We start from the raw sequence: 16,426 nt of genomic DNA on the forward strand, positions 1-16,426 counted from the left end.
CTGTATATGGCACACACAGGAAGAAATACTGATCTGTATATTGCACACACAGGGAGAAATACAGCTCTGTATATGGCACACACAGGAAGAAATACTGATCTGTATTTGGCACACACAGGGGGAAATACTGCTCTGTATATGGCACACACAGGGAGAAATACTGCTCTGTATATGGCACACACAGGGAGAAATAAAGATCTGTATATGGCACACACAGGGAGAAATAAAGCTCTGTATATGGCACACACAGGGAGAAATACAGCTCTGTATATGGCACACACAGGGAGAAATACTGCTCTGTATATGGCACACACAGGGAGAAATAAAGCTCTGTATATGGCACACACAGGGAGAAATACTGCTCTGTATATGGCACACACAGGGAGAAATACTGCTCTGTATATGGCACACACAGGGAGAAATACAGCTCTGTATATGGCACACACAGGGAGAAATACAGCTCTGTATATGGCACACACAGGGAGAAATACAGCTCTGTATATTGCACACACAGTGAGAAATACTGATCTGTATATGGCACACACAGGGAGAAATACTGCTCTGTATATGGCACACACAGGGAGAAATACTGCTCTGTGTATGGCACACACAGGGAGAAATACTGATCTGTATATGGCACACACAGTGAGAAATACAGCTCTGTATATGGCACACACAGGGAGAAATACAGCTCTGTATATGGCACACACAGGGAGAAATACAGCTCTGTATATGGCACACACAGGGAGAAATACAGCTCTGTATATGGCACACACAGGGAGAAATACTGATCTGTATATGGCACACACAGGGAGAAATACAGCTCTGTATATGGCACACACAGGGAGAAATACTGCTCTGTATATGGCACACACAGGGAGAAATACTGCTCTGTATATGGCACACACACAGAGAAATACTGCTCTGTATATGGCACACACAGGGAGAAATACTGCTCTGTATATAGCACAAACAGGGAGAAATACAGCTCTGTATATGGCACACACAGGGAGAAATACAGCTCTGTATATGGCACACACAGGGAGAAATACTGCTCTGTATATGGCACACACAGGGAGTAATACAGCTCTGTATATGGCACACACAGGGAGAAATACTGCTCTGTATATGGCACACACAGGGAGAAATACTGCTCTGTATATGGCACAAACAGGGAGAAATACAGCTCTGTATATGGCACACACAGGGAGAAATACAGCTCTGTATATGGCACACACAGGGAGAAATACAGCTCTGTATATGGCACACACAGGGAGAAATACTGCTCTGTATATGGCACACACAGGGAGAAATAAAGCTCTGTATATGGCACACACAGGGAGAAATACTGCTCTGTATATGGCACACACAGGGAGAAATACTGCTCTGTATATGGCACACACAGGGAGAAATACACAGATATGGCACACACAGGGAGAAATAAAGCTCTGTATATGGCACACACAGGGAGAAATACAGCTCTGTATATGGCACACACAGGGAGAAATACTGCTCTGTATATGGCACACACAGGGAGAAATAAAGCTCTGTATATGGCACACACAGGGAGAAATACTGCTCTGTATATGGCACACACAGGGAGAAATACTGCTCTGTATATGGCACACACAGGGAGAAATACAGCTCTGTATATGGCACACACAGGGAGAAATACAGCTCTGTATATGGCACACACAGGGAGAAATACAGCTCTGTATATTGCACACACAGTGAGAAATACTGATCTGTATATGGCACACACAGGGAGAAATACTGCTCTGTATATGGCACACACAGGGAGAAATACTGCTCTGTGTATGGCACACACAGGGAGAAATACTGATCTGTATATGGCACACACAGTGAGAAATACAGCTCTGTATATGGCACACACAGGGAGAAATACTGCTCTGTATATGGCACACACAGGGAGAAATACAGCTCTGTATATGGCACACACAGGGAGAAATACTGATCTGTATATGGCACACACAGGGAGAAATACTGCTCTGTATATGGCACACACAGGGAGTAATACAGCTCTGTATATGGCACACACAGGGAGAAATACTGCTCTGTATATGGCACACACACAGAGAAATACTGCTCTGTATATGGCACACACAGGGAGAAATACTGCTCTGTATATGGCACAAACAGGGAGAAATACAGCTCTGTATATGGCACACACAGGGAGAAATACAGCTCTGTATATGGCACACACAGGGAGAAATACTGCTCTGTATATGGCACACACAGGGAGTAATACAGCTCTGTATATGGCACACACAGGGAGAAATACTGCTCTGTATATGGCACACACAGGGAGAAATACTGCTCTGTATATGGCACAAACAGGGAGAAATACAGCTCTGTATATGGCACACACAGGGAGAAATACAACTCTGTATATGGCACACACAGGGAGAAATACAGCTCTGTATATGGCACACACAGGGAGAAATACTGCTCTGTATATGGCACACACAGGGAGAAATAAAGCTCTGTATATGGCACACACAGGGAGAAATACTGCTCTGTATATGGCACACACAGGGAGAAATACTGCTCTGTATATGGCACAAACAGGGAGAAATACAGCTCTGTATATGGCACACACAGGGAGAAATACAGCTCTGTATATGGCACACACAGGGAGAAATACAGCTCTGTATATTGCACACACAGTGAGAAATACTGATCTGTATATGGCACACACAGGGAGAAATACTGCTCTGTATATGGCACACACAGGGAGAAATACTGCTCTGTGTATGGCACACACAGGGAGAAATACAGCTCTGTATATGGCACACACAGGGAGAAATACTGCTCTGTATATGGCACACACAGGGAGAAATACAGCTCTGTATATGGCACACACAGGGAGAAATACTGATCTGTATATGGCACACACAGGGAGAAATACTGCTCTGTATATGGCACACACAGGGAGTAATACAGCTCTGTATATGGCACACACAGGGAGAAATACTGCTCTGTATATGGCACACACACAGAGAAATACTGCTCTGTATATGGCACACACAGGGAGAAATACTGCTCTGTATATAGCACAAACAGGGAGAAATACAGCTCTGTATATGGCACACACAGGGAGAAATACAGCTCTGTATATGGCACACACAGGGAGAAATACTGCTCTGTATATGGCACACACAGGGAGAAATACTGCTCTGTATATGGCACACACAGGGAGAAATACTGCTCTGTATATGGCACACACAGGGAGAAATACTGCTCTGTATATGGCACAAACACGGAGAAATACTGCTCTGTATATGGCGCACACAGGGAGAAATACTGCTCTGTATATGGCACACACAGGGAGAAATACTTCTCTTTATGTGGCTCAAACAAGTAGATAATTCTGTGCCTGGCAAAAAGGAGTTGATCACTGCTGAGTAAACTTCCTAGACGTGAATGCTGACTATAATGCTATTAAATATCCAGCACTGCTACTGCCGGGTCCTCACGTAGTAAAAATATGCCATAATCTATACATTCTGCTATGTACGGCGATTTATACATAAATACAAATTCTACCAAAGGAAAAATATTTCATACTCACCACATTCCATCATCATCTTCACGTATTAACTGAACTATATCCCCACACTTGACCCGGAACTCATCACATTTCTCGTAATCGGCCACAACGGTGTATTTACCAGGAACCTGAAATGAAAAGCAAACAAATACTAAGACAGAAACACAGAACCTGCTGTTATTTCCACTGAAATGCGATATGAATGCAAAGCAAGCAAATATTAACAGAGATTGCCTAAAGTCTCACAGTTAGTGTGTAATCTCCTTATTGTTAAACTGCATTTGTTGGCAGGAAACTATCAATATATAAACATGCTAATTCTTTATTGGCCTAATTTAATGTTTAGAAAACATTTGCTCATGTTACCTTGGTGTAAAGACTGTTTAATACATTCTTTATACTTACATAGACCTTAGACATAAAACTCGTTGAGTTTGTAAGATAAAAAGTTTAATTATGTGTTGTACAAAGAAAAGTCAGCTTTGCAAGTGCACACCGGCTTCAGAAGCCTAACACTTGACATATTTGTCCCAAACTGTCCCCAGCAGGGATGAGCAGAAAAGGAAATGCAAATCAATGGAGATGTTAACTTCAGAAACAACAGATTGGGCGCTTTAAATAAGGCAAGTGGTGGGCGGAGTTTGGCTCTTAAAAACAATTGCAGCAAAGTATTAATTTGTTCTAAAAACTTTCATACTTGGCTGATATGTTAATAACAAGCAAAAGAAAAGCATAAAAGAAAAATTCCTTTAAAATAGGTTTAAAAAAAAAAAAGTGGCATAAAGAATAAATATATGTTTAAAACATTGTTTTGTTGTTAGGTAAATATTGCAGGGTTTTACTGTTTCTAAGCAGTCCTCCCACCCTGGAAGTCCTTTTGGGTATGTTTATCTGGTGTACACCCAGATATAAATGAACTTGTGCACAGAATTAAGTAATCCTTATGCAGCATGTTGCAGGATCAGTAAAGCTGCACTATATTCATTAAACTCAAATAATTTATACCAGGCGTATAAAAGCAATATTCAAAACATTCTAAAAAAATTTGCATTAAAAAAAAGTTTAATTTAATCTTTGAAATGAACTAAAAGCACATATCAGTGTACAATTCATCCCTAGGGACAGCAACAACTCAAGAACGACTGCTACAGTGTTAAGGGAGAACAGGGACAAGCCTGACAAGCTTAAAAGTAAAAAAATAAATACATGAAAAATAAATAATAAACTTACAATTTAAATGCATTTTAAATGCAATAAAGATAACAATACGTTATTCATTAAAGTGATGGTAAATTCATACCAACTGCTCAACATATTTTAAAAGCTCTTATCCTAACTAGCATATTAAAAACATCAGTTTACTGAATAACTTCAATTTTATTACGGTAACGTTACAGTTTTATATTCAGCCTCTCTCGAAAATTTTCTAAGCTACTGCTTTCATTGACATACGTTTTAGCCAATCATCAGCTCACCATGCACCCCATGTTAAAAAGTACCTAAACGCTCCCGTGCTCTGAACTCACTAATTACGATGCGCAAGAGCAACTCTTACACTACTTGCGCATTTGAAATAGAGAATCCTCAGCTCTAGGATTCTCTATTTCAAATGTGCAAGTAGCGTAAGAGTTGCCCATGCACATTGCATCACAATTAGTGAGTTCAGAGCACGGGAGCGTTTAGGTACTTTTTAACATGGGGCGCATGGTGAGCTGATGATTGGCTAAAATGTATGTCAATCAAAGCAGTAGCTTAGAAAATTTTCAAGAGAGGTTGAATATAAAACTGTAACGTTACCGCAATAAAATTGAAATTATTCAGTAAACTGATATTTTTAATATTAAAAAAGCATATCGATATGCTAGTTAGGATAAGAGCTTTTAAAATATGTTGAGCAGTTGGTATGAATTTACCATCACTTTAAACACTTCTAGGCTGTAATATGAAATGCTTAACTATGCACAGTAAAGCAAATTGCAATATACTTTTATAATTTATTTGCCCCTCAATTCAAGCAGAAGTGCAGACTTCAGGCTCCACACTACATTCTGCACAGTAATTGGTTCCACACTCCTACATTCTGCACAGTAATTGGTTCCACACTCCTACATTCTGCACAGTAATTGGTTCCACAATCCTACATTCTCCACAGTAATTGGTTTAAAGGCTCCTACATTCTGCACAGTAATTGGTTGCACTCTCTAGTGACCCATTTATAACGCTCGCTAATTTGTCTCAGCAGAGAAGAAAATCTGCCAGTACAACATGGTGGTCCCCAAAGTTTTATGGACACTAAAATGTTAAAAAAAAAAAAAAAAAAACCCCAGCTAATTGCAGTTCCCTAGTAAGCCCCAAACGTTGCTGTTTTTGGACCTCCACCTTGTAATAAAGTGAGTTATACTTTTATGTGCTCTGGGACTTTGTGTTCTTTGATGCAGTAATTGAGGCCTGCAGTGGGTCTCTTGTCTTGCACTTGCACATCACTAAAGGACTGATTGCCGTTTCCCATTTTTTATGCAGTTCCCTAGTAGCCAAGCCGTTGTCATAAAATGTGTTAATGTAGGAATTGTAATATTTTAAATATTCTGTTTTTAAAGATGGAGGGGAGGCTATATGCTTATGACATGATTTGGTGCAAGTACAAGTGTTAGAAACATGCCTGCCTTCAATTGCGCCTACTTGTAGAATATTAACCCTTGTGTGTCACTATGCCTACAACATGACCATTTGTCCCTAGAGTATTATTTTGATACAGTGATGTAAACACTGCAAGTTTTTGGGGCCACATGTGTTTAACTTGAGAACTTGTCTGCACTGCTTTGTGGGAGTGTAATGCCTCACGCGATTAGCCTGTCAATCACCCCGGGTGAGCGAGATTGTGGTGATTTCTCTCCGCCAACTCAGAGGTCTAATGATGACTGTTGCTTCTTACATAGCGGAAATAAGGCTTGCATGTGCGCTTCGGCCCCGCAAGGTCTCTGAAGCAGCTTACGCAACTTACCACCCCTGTTATGGCCGTGAAGAAGTATATGCAAAATTTATTTATATATATATATATATATATATATATATATATCAAAATAACAAGAGTATTGCATTGAGCAATGATACTTTTTTATTGGACTAACTATACATTTATAAGTTGATAATATATATATATTATAAATATAAATAAATGTCTCTGCACTCAAATGAGTAATAATGGGTCAAAACAAGCTAATGACTCAGGAATGTAGCTTCAAAATGAATATAACATTTAATGAGAACATGATGTACATACCTAATACCAAAATCACAAAACCCTAAATTAAAGGACATAATCAGAACAAATGCATACAGAACAAACATACAACATAACACATACTGTGCATCCCCAGTTAGAGAGAAAAGATTCAGAGCCAGTCCAGACTGTAATTAGTGTATATGCTTATAAGCAAAGCAAATGGTTATAGCAAAGTAGGATGCAAGCGGCAATGCAAAGCAGTTCATGCAAGTGTCGCAATTTGTGGCAACTTGAAAGTAATGAAGCAGTTTATGCAATATGATTCTTGCCCACGGCAACGTGCTGAACAGCAAGAATAAGCAGGAAATATAAGCTTCTGAATAAACAGTTCCTGTTATGAATCAACTTATAAACCCAGGTAACCGGTGGTGTAAGGGTTAAGCTATCCCCTGTGTATATGAAAAGACTTGGCCTGTCGCTCCAGAAAAGCCTCCTTCTTTTAAGGCTACTAGAACAGAATCGCTAATCCATTGGCTACAAATAGTAAGACATAAATAATTGATTTTTGTCTTACTATTTGTAGCCAATGGATTCGCGATTCTGTTTACAGTCATATGTTACACTTTTGTTGTCAAGTATTCGTCTGTCAAAATGCCAATTTCTAAAAGCTATACCTAGGACGCCAGACCGGAAGCCAATGCAAGCGGGGTTACTTGAATTTACCTGCGGGAGTTTCCTGTTTTAAGTGCTTCACCCCAGTATCAGTGAGACGCACTTCCAGACAACTGTGGATTTCATCAGCAGGACTGCTGCCAAGTAACTCTCGAATCCAGACGGAGTGGGTGAGATCGCTCATAGAGCTCAACTTTAAGGGCATTCCCTGTGTGTTACCGGCGGACTTCGGTCCTGGAGAGCTGGTGCTGTTCAAGTCTTTTCATATACACAGGGGATAGCTTAACCCTTACACCACTGGTTACCTGGGTTGATAAGTTGATTCATAACAGGAACTGTTTATTTACAAGCTTATATTTCCTGCTTATTCTTGCTGTTCAGCACGTTGCCGTGGGCAAGAATCATATTGCATAAACTGCTTCATTACTTTCAAGTTGCCACAAATTGCTACACTTGCATGAACTGCTTTGCATTGCCGCTTGCATCCTACTTTGCTATAACCATTTGCTTTGCTTATAAGCATATACACTAATTACAGTCTGGACTGGCTCTGAATCTTTTCTCTCTAACTGGGGATGCCCAGTATCAGTATGTGTTATGTTGTATGTTTGTTCTGTATGCATTTGTTCTGATTATGTCCTTTAATTTAGGGTTTTGTGATTTTGGTATTAGGTATGTACATCATGTTCTCATTAAAGGGACATTAAACACTAAATAAATGCTAGATAGAATGATGCATTCAAAGAAAAGATTAGTTTGAGAATAACCTGTAGATGTATTTTTTAAAGTTTCATTAGTTGTTTAAATAGTGACAAAATAAGTGTAAAGTTTTACGGCTAGATTTGGAGTTTGGCGTTAGCCGTGAAAACCAGCGTTAGAGGCTCCTAACGCTGGTTTTAGGCTAACTCCGGTATTTGGAGTCACTCAAAAAAGGGTCTAACGCTCACTTTTCAGCCGCGACTTTTCCATACCGCAGATCCCCTTACGTCAATTGCGTATCCTATCTTTTCAATGGGATCTTTCTAACTCCGGTATTTAGAGTCGTGTCTGAAGTGAGCGTTAGAAATCTAACGACAAAACTCCAGCCGCAGAAAAAAGTCAGTAGTTAAGAGCTTTTTGGGCTAACGCCGGTTCATAAAGCTCTTAACTACTGTACTCTAAAGTACACTAACACCCATAAACTACCTATGTACCCCTAAACCGAGGTCCCCCCACATCGCCGCCACTCGATTAAATTTTTTTAACCCCTAATCTGCCGACCGTCACCTACGTTATACTTATGTACCCCTAATCTGCTGCCCCTAACACCGCCGACCCCTGTATTATATTTATTAACCCCTAATCTGCCCCCCACAACGTCGCCGCCAGCTACCTAAAATAATTAACCCCTAATCTGCCGACCGCAAAGCGCCGCCACCTACATTATAGCTATGTACCCCTAATCTGCTGCCCCTAACACCGCCGACCCCTATATTATATTTATTAACCCCTAATCTGCCCCCCTCAACGTCGCCTCCACCTGCCTACACTTATTAACCCCTAATCTGCCGAGCGGACCTGAGCGCTACTATAATAAAGTTATTAACCCCTAATCCGTCTCACTAACCCTATAATAAATAGTATTAACCCCTAATCTGCCCTCCCTAACATCGCCGACACCTAACTTCAATTATTAACCCCTAATCTGCCGACTGGAGCTCACCGCTATTCTAATAAATGTATTAACCCCTAAAGCTAAGTCTAACCCTAACACTAACACCCCCCTAAGTTAAATATAATTTAAATGTAACGAAATTAATTATCTCTTATTAAATAAATTATTCCTATTTAAAGCTAAATACTTACCTGTAAAATAAATCCTAATATAGCTACAATATAAATTATAATTACATTGTAGCTATTTTAGGATTAATATTTATTTTACAGGCAACTTTGTAATTATTTTAACCATGTACAATAGCTATTAAATAGTTAAGAACTATTTAATAGTTACCTAGTTAAAATAATTACAAAATTACCTGTAAAATAAATCCTAACCTAAGTTAGAATTAAACCTAACACTATACTATCATTAAATTAATTAAATAAAATACCTACAATTACCTACAATTAAACCTAACACTACACTATCAATACATTAATTAAATACAATATCTACAAATAAATACAATGAAATAAACTAACTAAAGTACAAAAAATAAAAAAGAACTAAGTTACAAAAAATAAAAAAATATTTACAAACATAAGAAAAATATTAAAACAATTTTAAACTAATTACACCTACTCTAAGCCCCCTAATAAAATAACAAAGACCCCCAAAATAAAAAATGCCCTACCCTATTCTAAATTACTAAAGTTCAAAGCTCTTTTACCTTACCAGCCCTGAACAGGGCCCTTTGCGGGGCATGCCCAGTGGCGGCTGGTGAAGTTTGAAGTTGGGGGGGCACACTAGACCACACACCATGAAATAAAGCCCCACCCCTCCCTCAGATGGCTCCGCCCATGAATTGCTTTATATATATATATATATATATATATATTGTAATAAGGGAGGGAGAAATATGTATTATTTACTACCCATTTCATACAATTACATGTACCTTATAAATCTACAGATTTATGCTCTCAATTCATTCACACATGCCTTGTGTCACAATGCATTATGCCTGCTTCCCTTTGTGAAGCAGAGTGCATAGAGCCAATTTAAATAAAAGCTGCAAAAATTATAAAAAGGTATATCCTGAAACACTTTTTATAACCCCATTATGAAACATATTGCCAAACATGAAACTCATTGCCAAACATGAGTCAGATAGTGCTTCCATAGGAAAATGGTTTTGCTTCTGCAGTTCTGCTCAAATTAAATGTACTTAAATTGAAACAATTTTGTTCCTGATCATAAATAGTTAAACAAGGCAGCCAGAAAGGGCTCTAACCCCCCCCCACCCCCACCCCTTGAATGTTTTGCCTGCAGAGAGCTGCCTGTCAAGAGGATATGCAGCCTGAGATAACTCACACAGTAATAAAACAACTAAGCAGCCATTAGTGTATATTACAAATAATGTTGTTATTTGCCCATCATTATCATATTGATGCTATTGGGTATTGCCCCCACCCATACTGCCAAATATATATACAACCTGCTACAGGACCTAGTTGGAACAGGACTCATTTAACAATAAATAAAAGTCATTTATTGTGGTCACCTTTCACCCTGCTTCCTTGCTATCTGACCTGTATTGCGTCCCTCAGGCTGCCTCTTACCCGTTCTCTTCACACTCTGCACCATTAATCTTGCTTGCTCTCCGGTTCAGCTCTACTCTAACCTCCCCCTTCACAACTTGCTCAAGACGAAGTAAGCTATGAAGGGGGAGTGCAGAGTACAGCTGAACCGGGCAGCAAGATTAATCTTGCAGAGACTCAAGCACATGGCGAGATGAGGGCTTTGATGTAAATATTTTGCTGAAAACAGGTTCAGCTCTGATCCTCCTCTCTCCCCCTTCACAATTTTGAGCCATGATCTCCTGTGTGTGACCGTTAAAATCAATATAGTAATAGTAATACGTATAACAGTGTTATACAGTACTTACTGTGAAAGCTCTCTCCCAGACTGCCACCATTATTTTCTTCTGCCGCTCTGTGCCTTTTCAAAAGGCTTGTGTGCACTGCTCACGCTGACCAGGCTCCTCCTTCCGCACACCGTCATCACACTGTCTCAATGCACTAGGAGCACAGTCAGAACTGTGCGATTAAGAAGCTATAGGGCTGGGTAGGGAGGCGGCGCTGCAGTCACTCAAAAATAAGTGCTAAGATCTTGTAGCCTATACTTCTACCTATCGCACGTGCGATGCGATAGATAGAACAGTAACACAACAGCATTTTTTTTTCTAAATTAGCCTGGAACCCTTTTTAGCTGAATAAATATAATTTTTCCCAATAGGGAGCTATTGGAAAATTTATATTTATTCAGCCAAAAATTTTATTTTTTTCCCCCTCTTCCCCCTCTCTCTTTGGGTGTTCACGTGCGATCGTGCTCCTATAGAGGAGCCTCCACTGGGCATGCCCCAAGAAGTTCAGCTCTTTTGCCTGTAAAAAAAAACATACAATACCCCCCCCCAACATTACAACCCACCACCCACATACCCCTAATCTAACCCAAACCCCCCTTAAATAAACCTAACACTAAGCCCCTGAAGATCATCCTACCTTGTCTTCACCTCACCAGGTATCACCGATCTGTCCTGGCTCCAAAATCTTCATCCAACCCAAGCGGGGGCTGGCGATCCATCATCCGGTGGCTGAAGAGGTCCAGAAGAGGCTCCAAAGTCTTCATCCTATCCGGGAAGAAGAGGCGATCCGGACCGGCAACCATCTTGATCCAAGCGGCATCTTCTATCTTCATCCGATGACGACCGGCTCCATCCTGAAGACCTCCACCGCGGACCCATCTTCTTCCGGCGAAGTCCAACTGAAGAATGACGGTTCCTTTAAGGGACGTCATCCAAGATGGCGTCCCTCGAATTCCGATTGGCTAATAGGATTCTATCAGCCAATCGGAATTAAGGTAGGAATATTCTGATTGGCTGATGGAATCACCCAATCAGAATCAAGTTCAATCCGATTGGCTGATCCAATCAGCCAATCAGATTGAGCTTGCATTCTATTGGCTGATCGGAACAGCCAATAGAATGCGAGCTCAATCTGATTGGCTGATTGGATCAGCCAATCGGATTGAACTTGATTCTGATTGGCTGATTCCATCAGCCAATCAGAATATTCCTACCTTAATTCCGATTGGCTGATAGAATCCTATCAGCCAATCGGAATTCGAGGGACGCCATCTTGGATGACGTCCCTTAAAGGAACCGTCATTCTTCAGTTGGACGTCGCCGGAAGAAGATGGGTCCGCGGTGGAGGTCTTCAGGATGGAGCCGGTCGTCATCGGATGAAGATAGAAGATGCCGCTTGGATCAAGATGGTTGCCGGTCCGGATCGCCTCTTCTTCCCGGATAGGATGAAGACTTTGGAGCCTCTTCTGGACCTCTTCAGCCACCGGATGATGGATCACCAGCCCCCGCTTGGGTTGGATAAAGATTTTGGAGCCAGGATGGATCGGTGATACCTGGTGAGGTGAAGACAAGGTAGGATGATCTTCAGGGGCTTAGTGTTAGGTTTATTTAAGGGGGGTTTGGGTTAGATTAGGGGTATGTGGGTGGTGGGTTGTAATGTTGGGGGGGTGGGTTGTAATGTTGCCCCAAGAAGAGCTGAACTTCTTGGGGCATGCCCCGCAAAGGGCCCTGTTCAGGGCTGGTAAGGTAAAAGAGCTTTGAACTTTAGTAATTTAGAATAGGGTAGGGCATTTTTTATTTTGGGGGTCTTTGTTATTTTATTAGGGGGCTTAGAGTAGGTGTAATTAGTTTAAAATTGTTGTAATATTTTTCTTATGTTTGTAAATATTTTTTTATTTTTTGTAACTTAGTTCTTTTTTATTTTTTGTACTTTAGTTAGTTTATTTCATTGTATTTATTTGTGGATATTGTATTTAATTAATGTATTGATAGTGTAGTGTTAGGTTTAATTGTAGGTAATTGTAGGTATTTTATTTAATTAATTTAATGATAGTATAGTGTTAGGTTTAATTCTAACTTAGGTTAGGATTTATTTTACAGGTAATTTTGTAATTATTTTAACTAGGTAACTATTAAATAGTTCTTAACTATTTAATAGCTATTGTACATTGTTAAAATAATTACAAAGTTGCCAGTAAAATAAATATTAATCCTAAAATAGCTACAATGTAATTATAATTTATATTGTAGCTATATTAAGATTTATTTTACAGGTAAGTATTTAGCTTTAAATAGGAATAATTTATTTAATAAGAGATAATTAATTTTGTTAGATGTAAATTATATTTAACTTAGGGGGGTGTTAGTGTTAGGGTTAGACTTAGCTTTTGGGGTTAATACATTTATTAGAATAGCGGTGAGCTCCAGTCGGCAGATTAGTGGTTAATAATTGAAGTTAGGTGTCGGCGATGTTAGGGAGGGCAGATTAGGGGTTAATACTATTTATTATAGGGTTAGTGAGGCGGATTAGGGGTTAATAACTTTATTATAGTAGCGCTCAGGTCCGCTTGGCAGATTAGGGGTTAATAAGTGTAGGCAGGTGGAGGCGACGTTGTGGAGGGCAGATTAGGGGTTAATAAATATAATATAGGGGTCGGCGATGTTAGGGCAGCAGATTAGGGGTACATAGGGATAATGTAAGTAGCGGCGGTTTACGGAGCGGCAGATTAGGGGTTAATAATAATATGCAGGGGTCAGCGATAGCGGGGGCGGCAGATTAGGGGTTAATAAGTGTAAGGTTAGGGGTGTTTAGACTCGGGGTACATGTTAGAGTGTTAGGTGCAGACGTAGGAAGTGTTTCCGCATAGCAAACAATGGGGCTGCGTTAGGAGCTGAACGCGGCTTTTTTGCAGGTGTTAGGTTTTTTTTTAGCTCAAACAGCCCCATTGTTTCCTATGGGGGAATCGTGCACGAGCACGTTTTTGAGGCTGGCCGCTTGCGTAAGCAACTCTGGTATCGAGAGTTGAAGCTGCGTTAAATATGCTCTACGCTCCTTTTTTGGAGCCTAACGCAGCCTTTATGTGGACTCTCAATACCAGAGTTATTTTTATGGTGCGGCCAGAAAAAAGCCGGCGTTAGCTTTTCGGGTCGTTACCGACAAAACTCCAAATCTAGCCGTTAGTGTCTATAAAACAATAGGAGCTGCCATGTTGTAACTTAGGTTACCTTCTCTGCTGTGGCCAATTAGAGACAGTTCTAAATAGGTCACTAGAGTGTGCAGCCAATGGCTGTGTGGAATATAACAGTGTTCTGTACTTCCATTTATAACAGGAATTATAAACCTCACAATTTCAGAATGGAATAACAGGAAAAGGGGACAAAATAAATAATGAAAGTATATTGCAGAGTTTTGTTTATATATACGATTTATCATTTTATATTATAATCTTAAAGTGCTTAATTTCCCTTTAAATGTTATATTCATTTTGAAGCTACATTCCTGAGTCATTAGCTTGTTTTGACCCATTATTACTCATCTGAGTACGGAGACATTTATTTATATTTATAATATTTTTTCTGAGGTATTGTGGTAGTAGTGTACCTCTGCCTCGGGCACTCCTCTTTTTTACTTGATTTTTTTCACTCCATTACATTGGTGCTTATCTCTTCAAAGTATTTTATATATATATATATATATATATATATATATATATATATATATATATATATATATATATATATATATATATATATATATGTATATTTAATTACGGACATGTTTAATTGAAAGATGGATAAAAATTAGTAACAAAGTTTAATAATTGTTAAAATCAAATACAAAATTCTGAATGTTTAAGGGATTATATTGGGAAAGATCATACCTATATATAGCTAGCTACATTATTATTACTCTTATGGTCAGAATTTCCTTTTTTTTGGGAGAGCAAACAAAATAATAATAATAAAAAACATCCTGCAAGCACCCATGTATACCATACACTCAGCATATGTGTGTAAGCTGTGGGTGAACAGGGCTTACTGCAGTATGCTAGGAGGGCGGCGTGTACAAGAAAAGCTGCTATCACCATATATGGTAATAACCTTTTTAAGATATAAAAATAAAGCAGGTGTTGATGTGTTTTTTGTTACATTTGAAATACATTATTGTTTATTTGAAAAAACTTCCCTTTAATTAAATATATGTTGTATCTATGCCCCTTTAAACTTACACTCTGGCATTGTGACAGTTGACAGACAACTAATAATGCTGAAATTAAATATGAAATGAAATATCAGTTAAACATTATTTAAATGTTTTACCAAATTTTAATTCCAGATAATTTAGATGTGAAATACCATTGATCTTACTAGTTTTTTTTCTTCTGTATTTTCTGTTCCTTCTTCTTCCGCATCAGAGGAATTTAATGGATCTTCTCCACTTGACCAACCATCATTATTTTCTTCGGAGGCATCAAGAGACTGAGATGTTCTGTTCCAGCCTAATAATCATAAATGGACAAGATGAGCAAACAAAGATTAGAAGTCTCTATATTCTAAATCAGCAGTTCTGTCCCCAGGAAGCACCAACTGTCTAGGACTTCAATGACTCAATCACCTTTTTTTATGTTCAGGACAACCAAAATGTTTGATATCTCTCAATAATAAATTATATTTTATTATGTAATAATTATCTATTAATAATCCAATAACGTTGACATTAAAACTATCACTTTTGATAATTATCCGGTGCTATAAATATTGCAAAATAAATGTTATGTCAGATTTGCAGATCAGGTAAACTTGTAAAGCACTTATAAGCATGCAGTAACTGTCGTGTTAAATTAGACTATATAAAAATATATTTTATCAGTTTCTTAAATTTTGCATAGCTTTATGCTTTTGGAAAAATAAACTTTATAAATAAACTTTATAAATAAAATAAAATTTTCTGATGAGCACAGTATGTATTACATTGTTACAAACACTGTTGCAAACATCGCAACCACATAGATCTCAGAACACATGCACCCTCCTGAGCCTACCTAGATATGCCATAATGAAAATGAGCTAAAGATTTTCAAAGGATATTAAGAGAACAAAATTACATTGATAATAAACAAACATTGATGCTCTATCTAAATTTAAACTTTCATGTCCTATTAATTTCATAATTTTGATTTACAGTGAAACTTTCATGCATTGTGGTCCTAAAGCAAATTGGCTATATTGTCGTACTAATCTTTTTTTTATTATTGTGACCCATAAGGCTTTTTCTCTAGTGTTACATATGTTACTTACTGCAGAGACCACAGTGTTTTTGAAATCCAGTCCAACAGGCCAGATTTTCATGATCTCTGAACACGAGCACAGGTAAAACAATCACATGATCAG

At 38.8% G+C, this 16,426-nt stretch overlaps 1 protein-coding gene across 1 annotated transcript in view; it reads right to left on the reverse strand.

Annotated features, from left to right (window-relative positions):
* Positions 1-16,426, reverse strand: part of MCF2L (MCF.2 cell line derived transforming sequence like) — a 353,557-nt gene that overhangs the window by 18,772 nt on the left and 318,359 nt on the right. Inside the window, 2 exon segments of the mRNA XM_053707774.1 lie at positions 3,593-3,699; positions 15,404-15,534. Coding sequence (XP_053563749.1) covers positions 3,593-3,699; positions 15,404-15,534 — 238 coding nt within the window.

Source organism: Bombina bombina, chromosome 3 (genome assembly GCF_027579735.1).
Source record: "Bombina bombina isolate aBomBom1 chromosome 3, aBomBom1.pri, whole genome shotgun sequence".
NCBI classification, from domain to species: domain Eukaryota; kingdom Metazoa; phylum Chordata; class Amphibia; order Anura; family Bombinatoridae; genus Bombina; species Bombina bombina.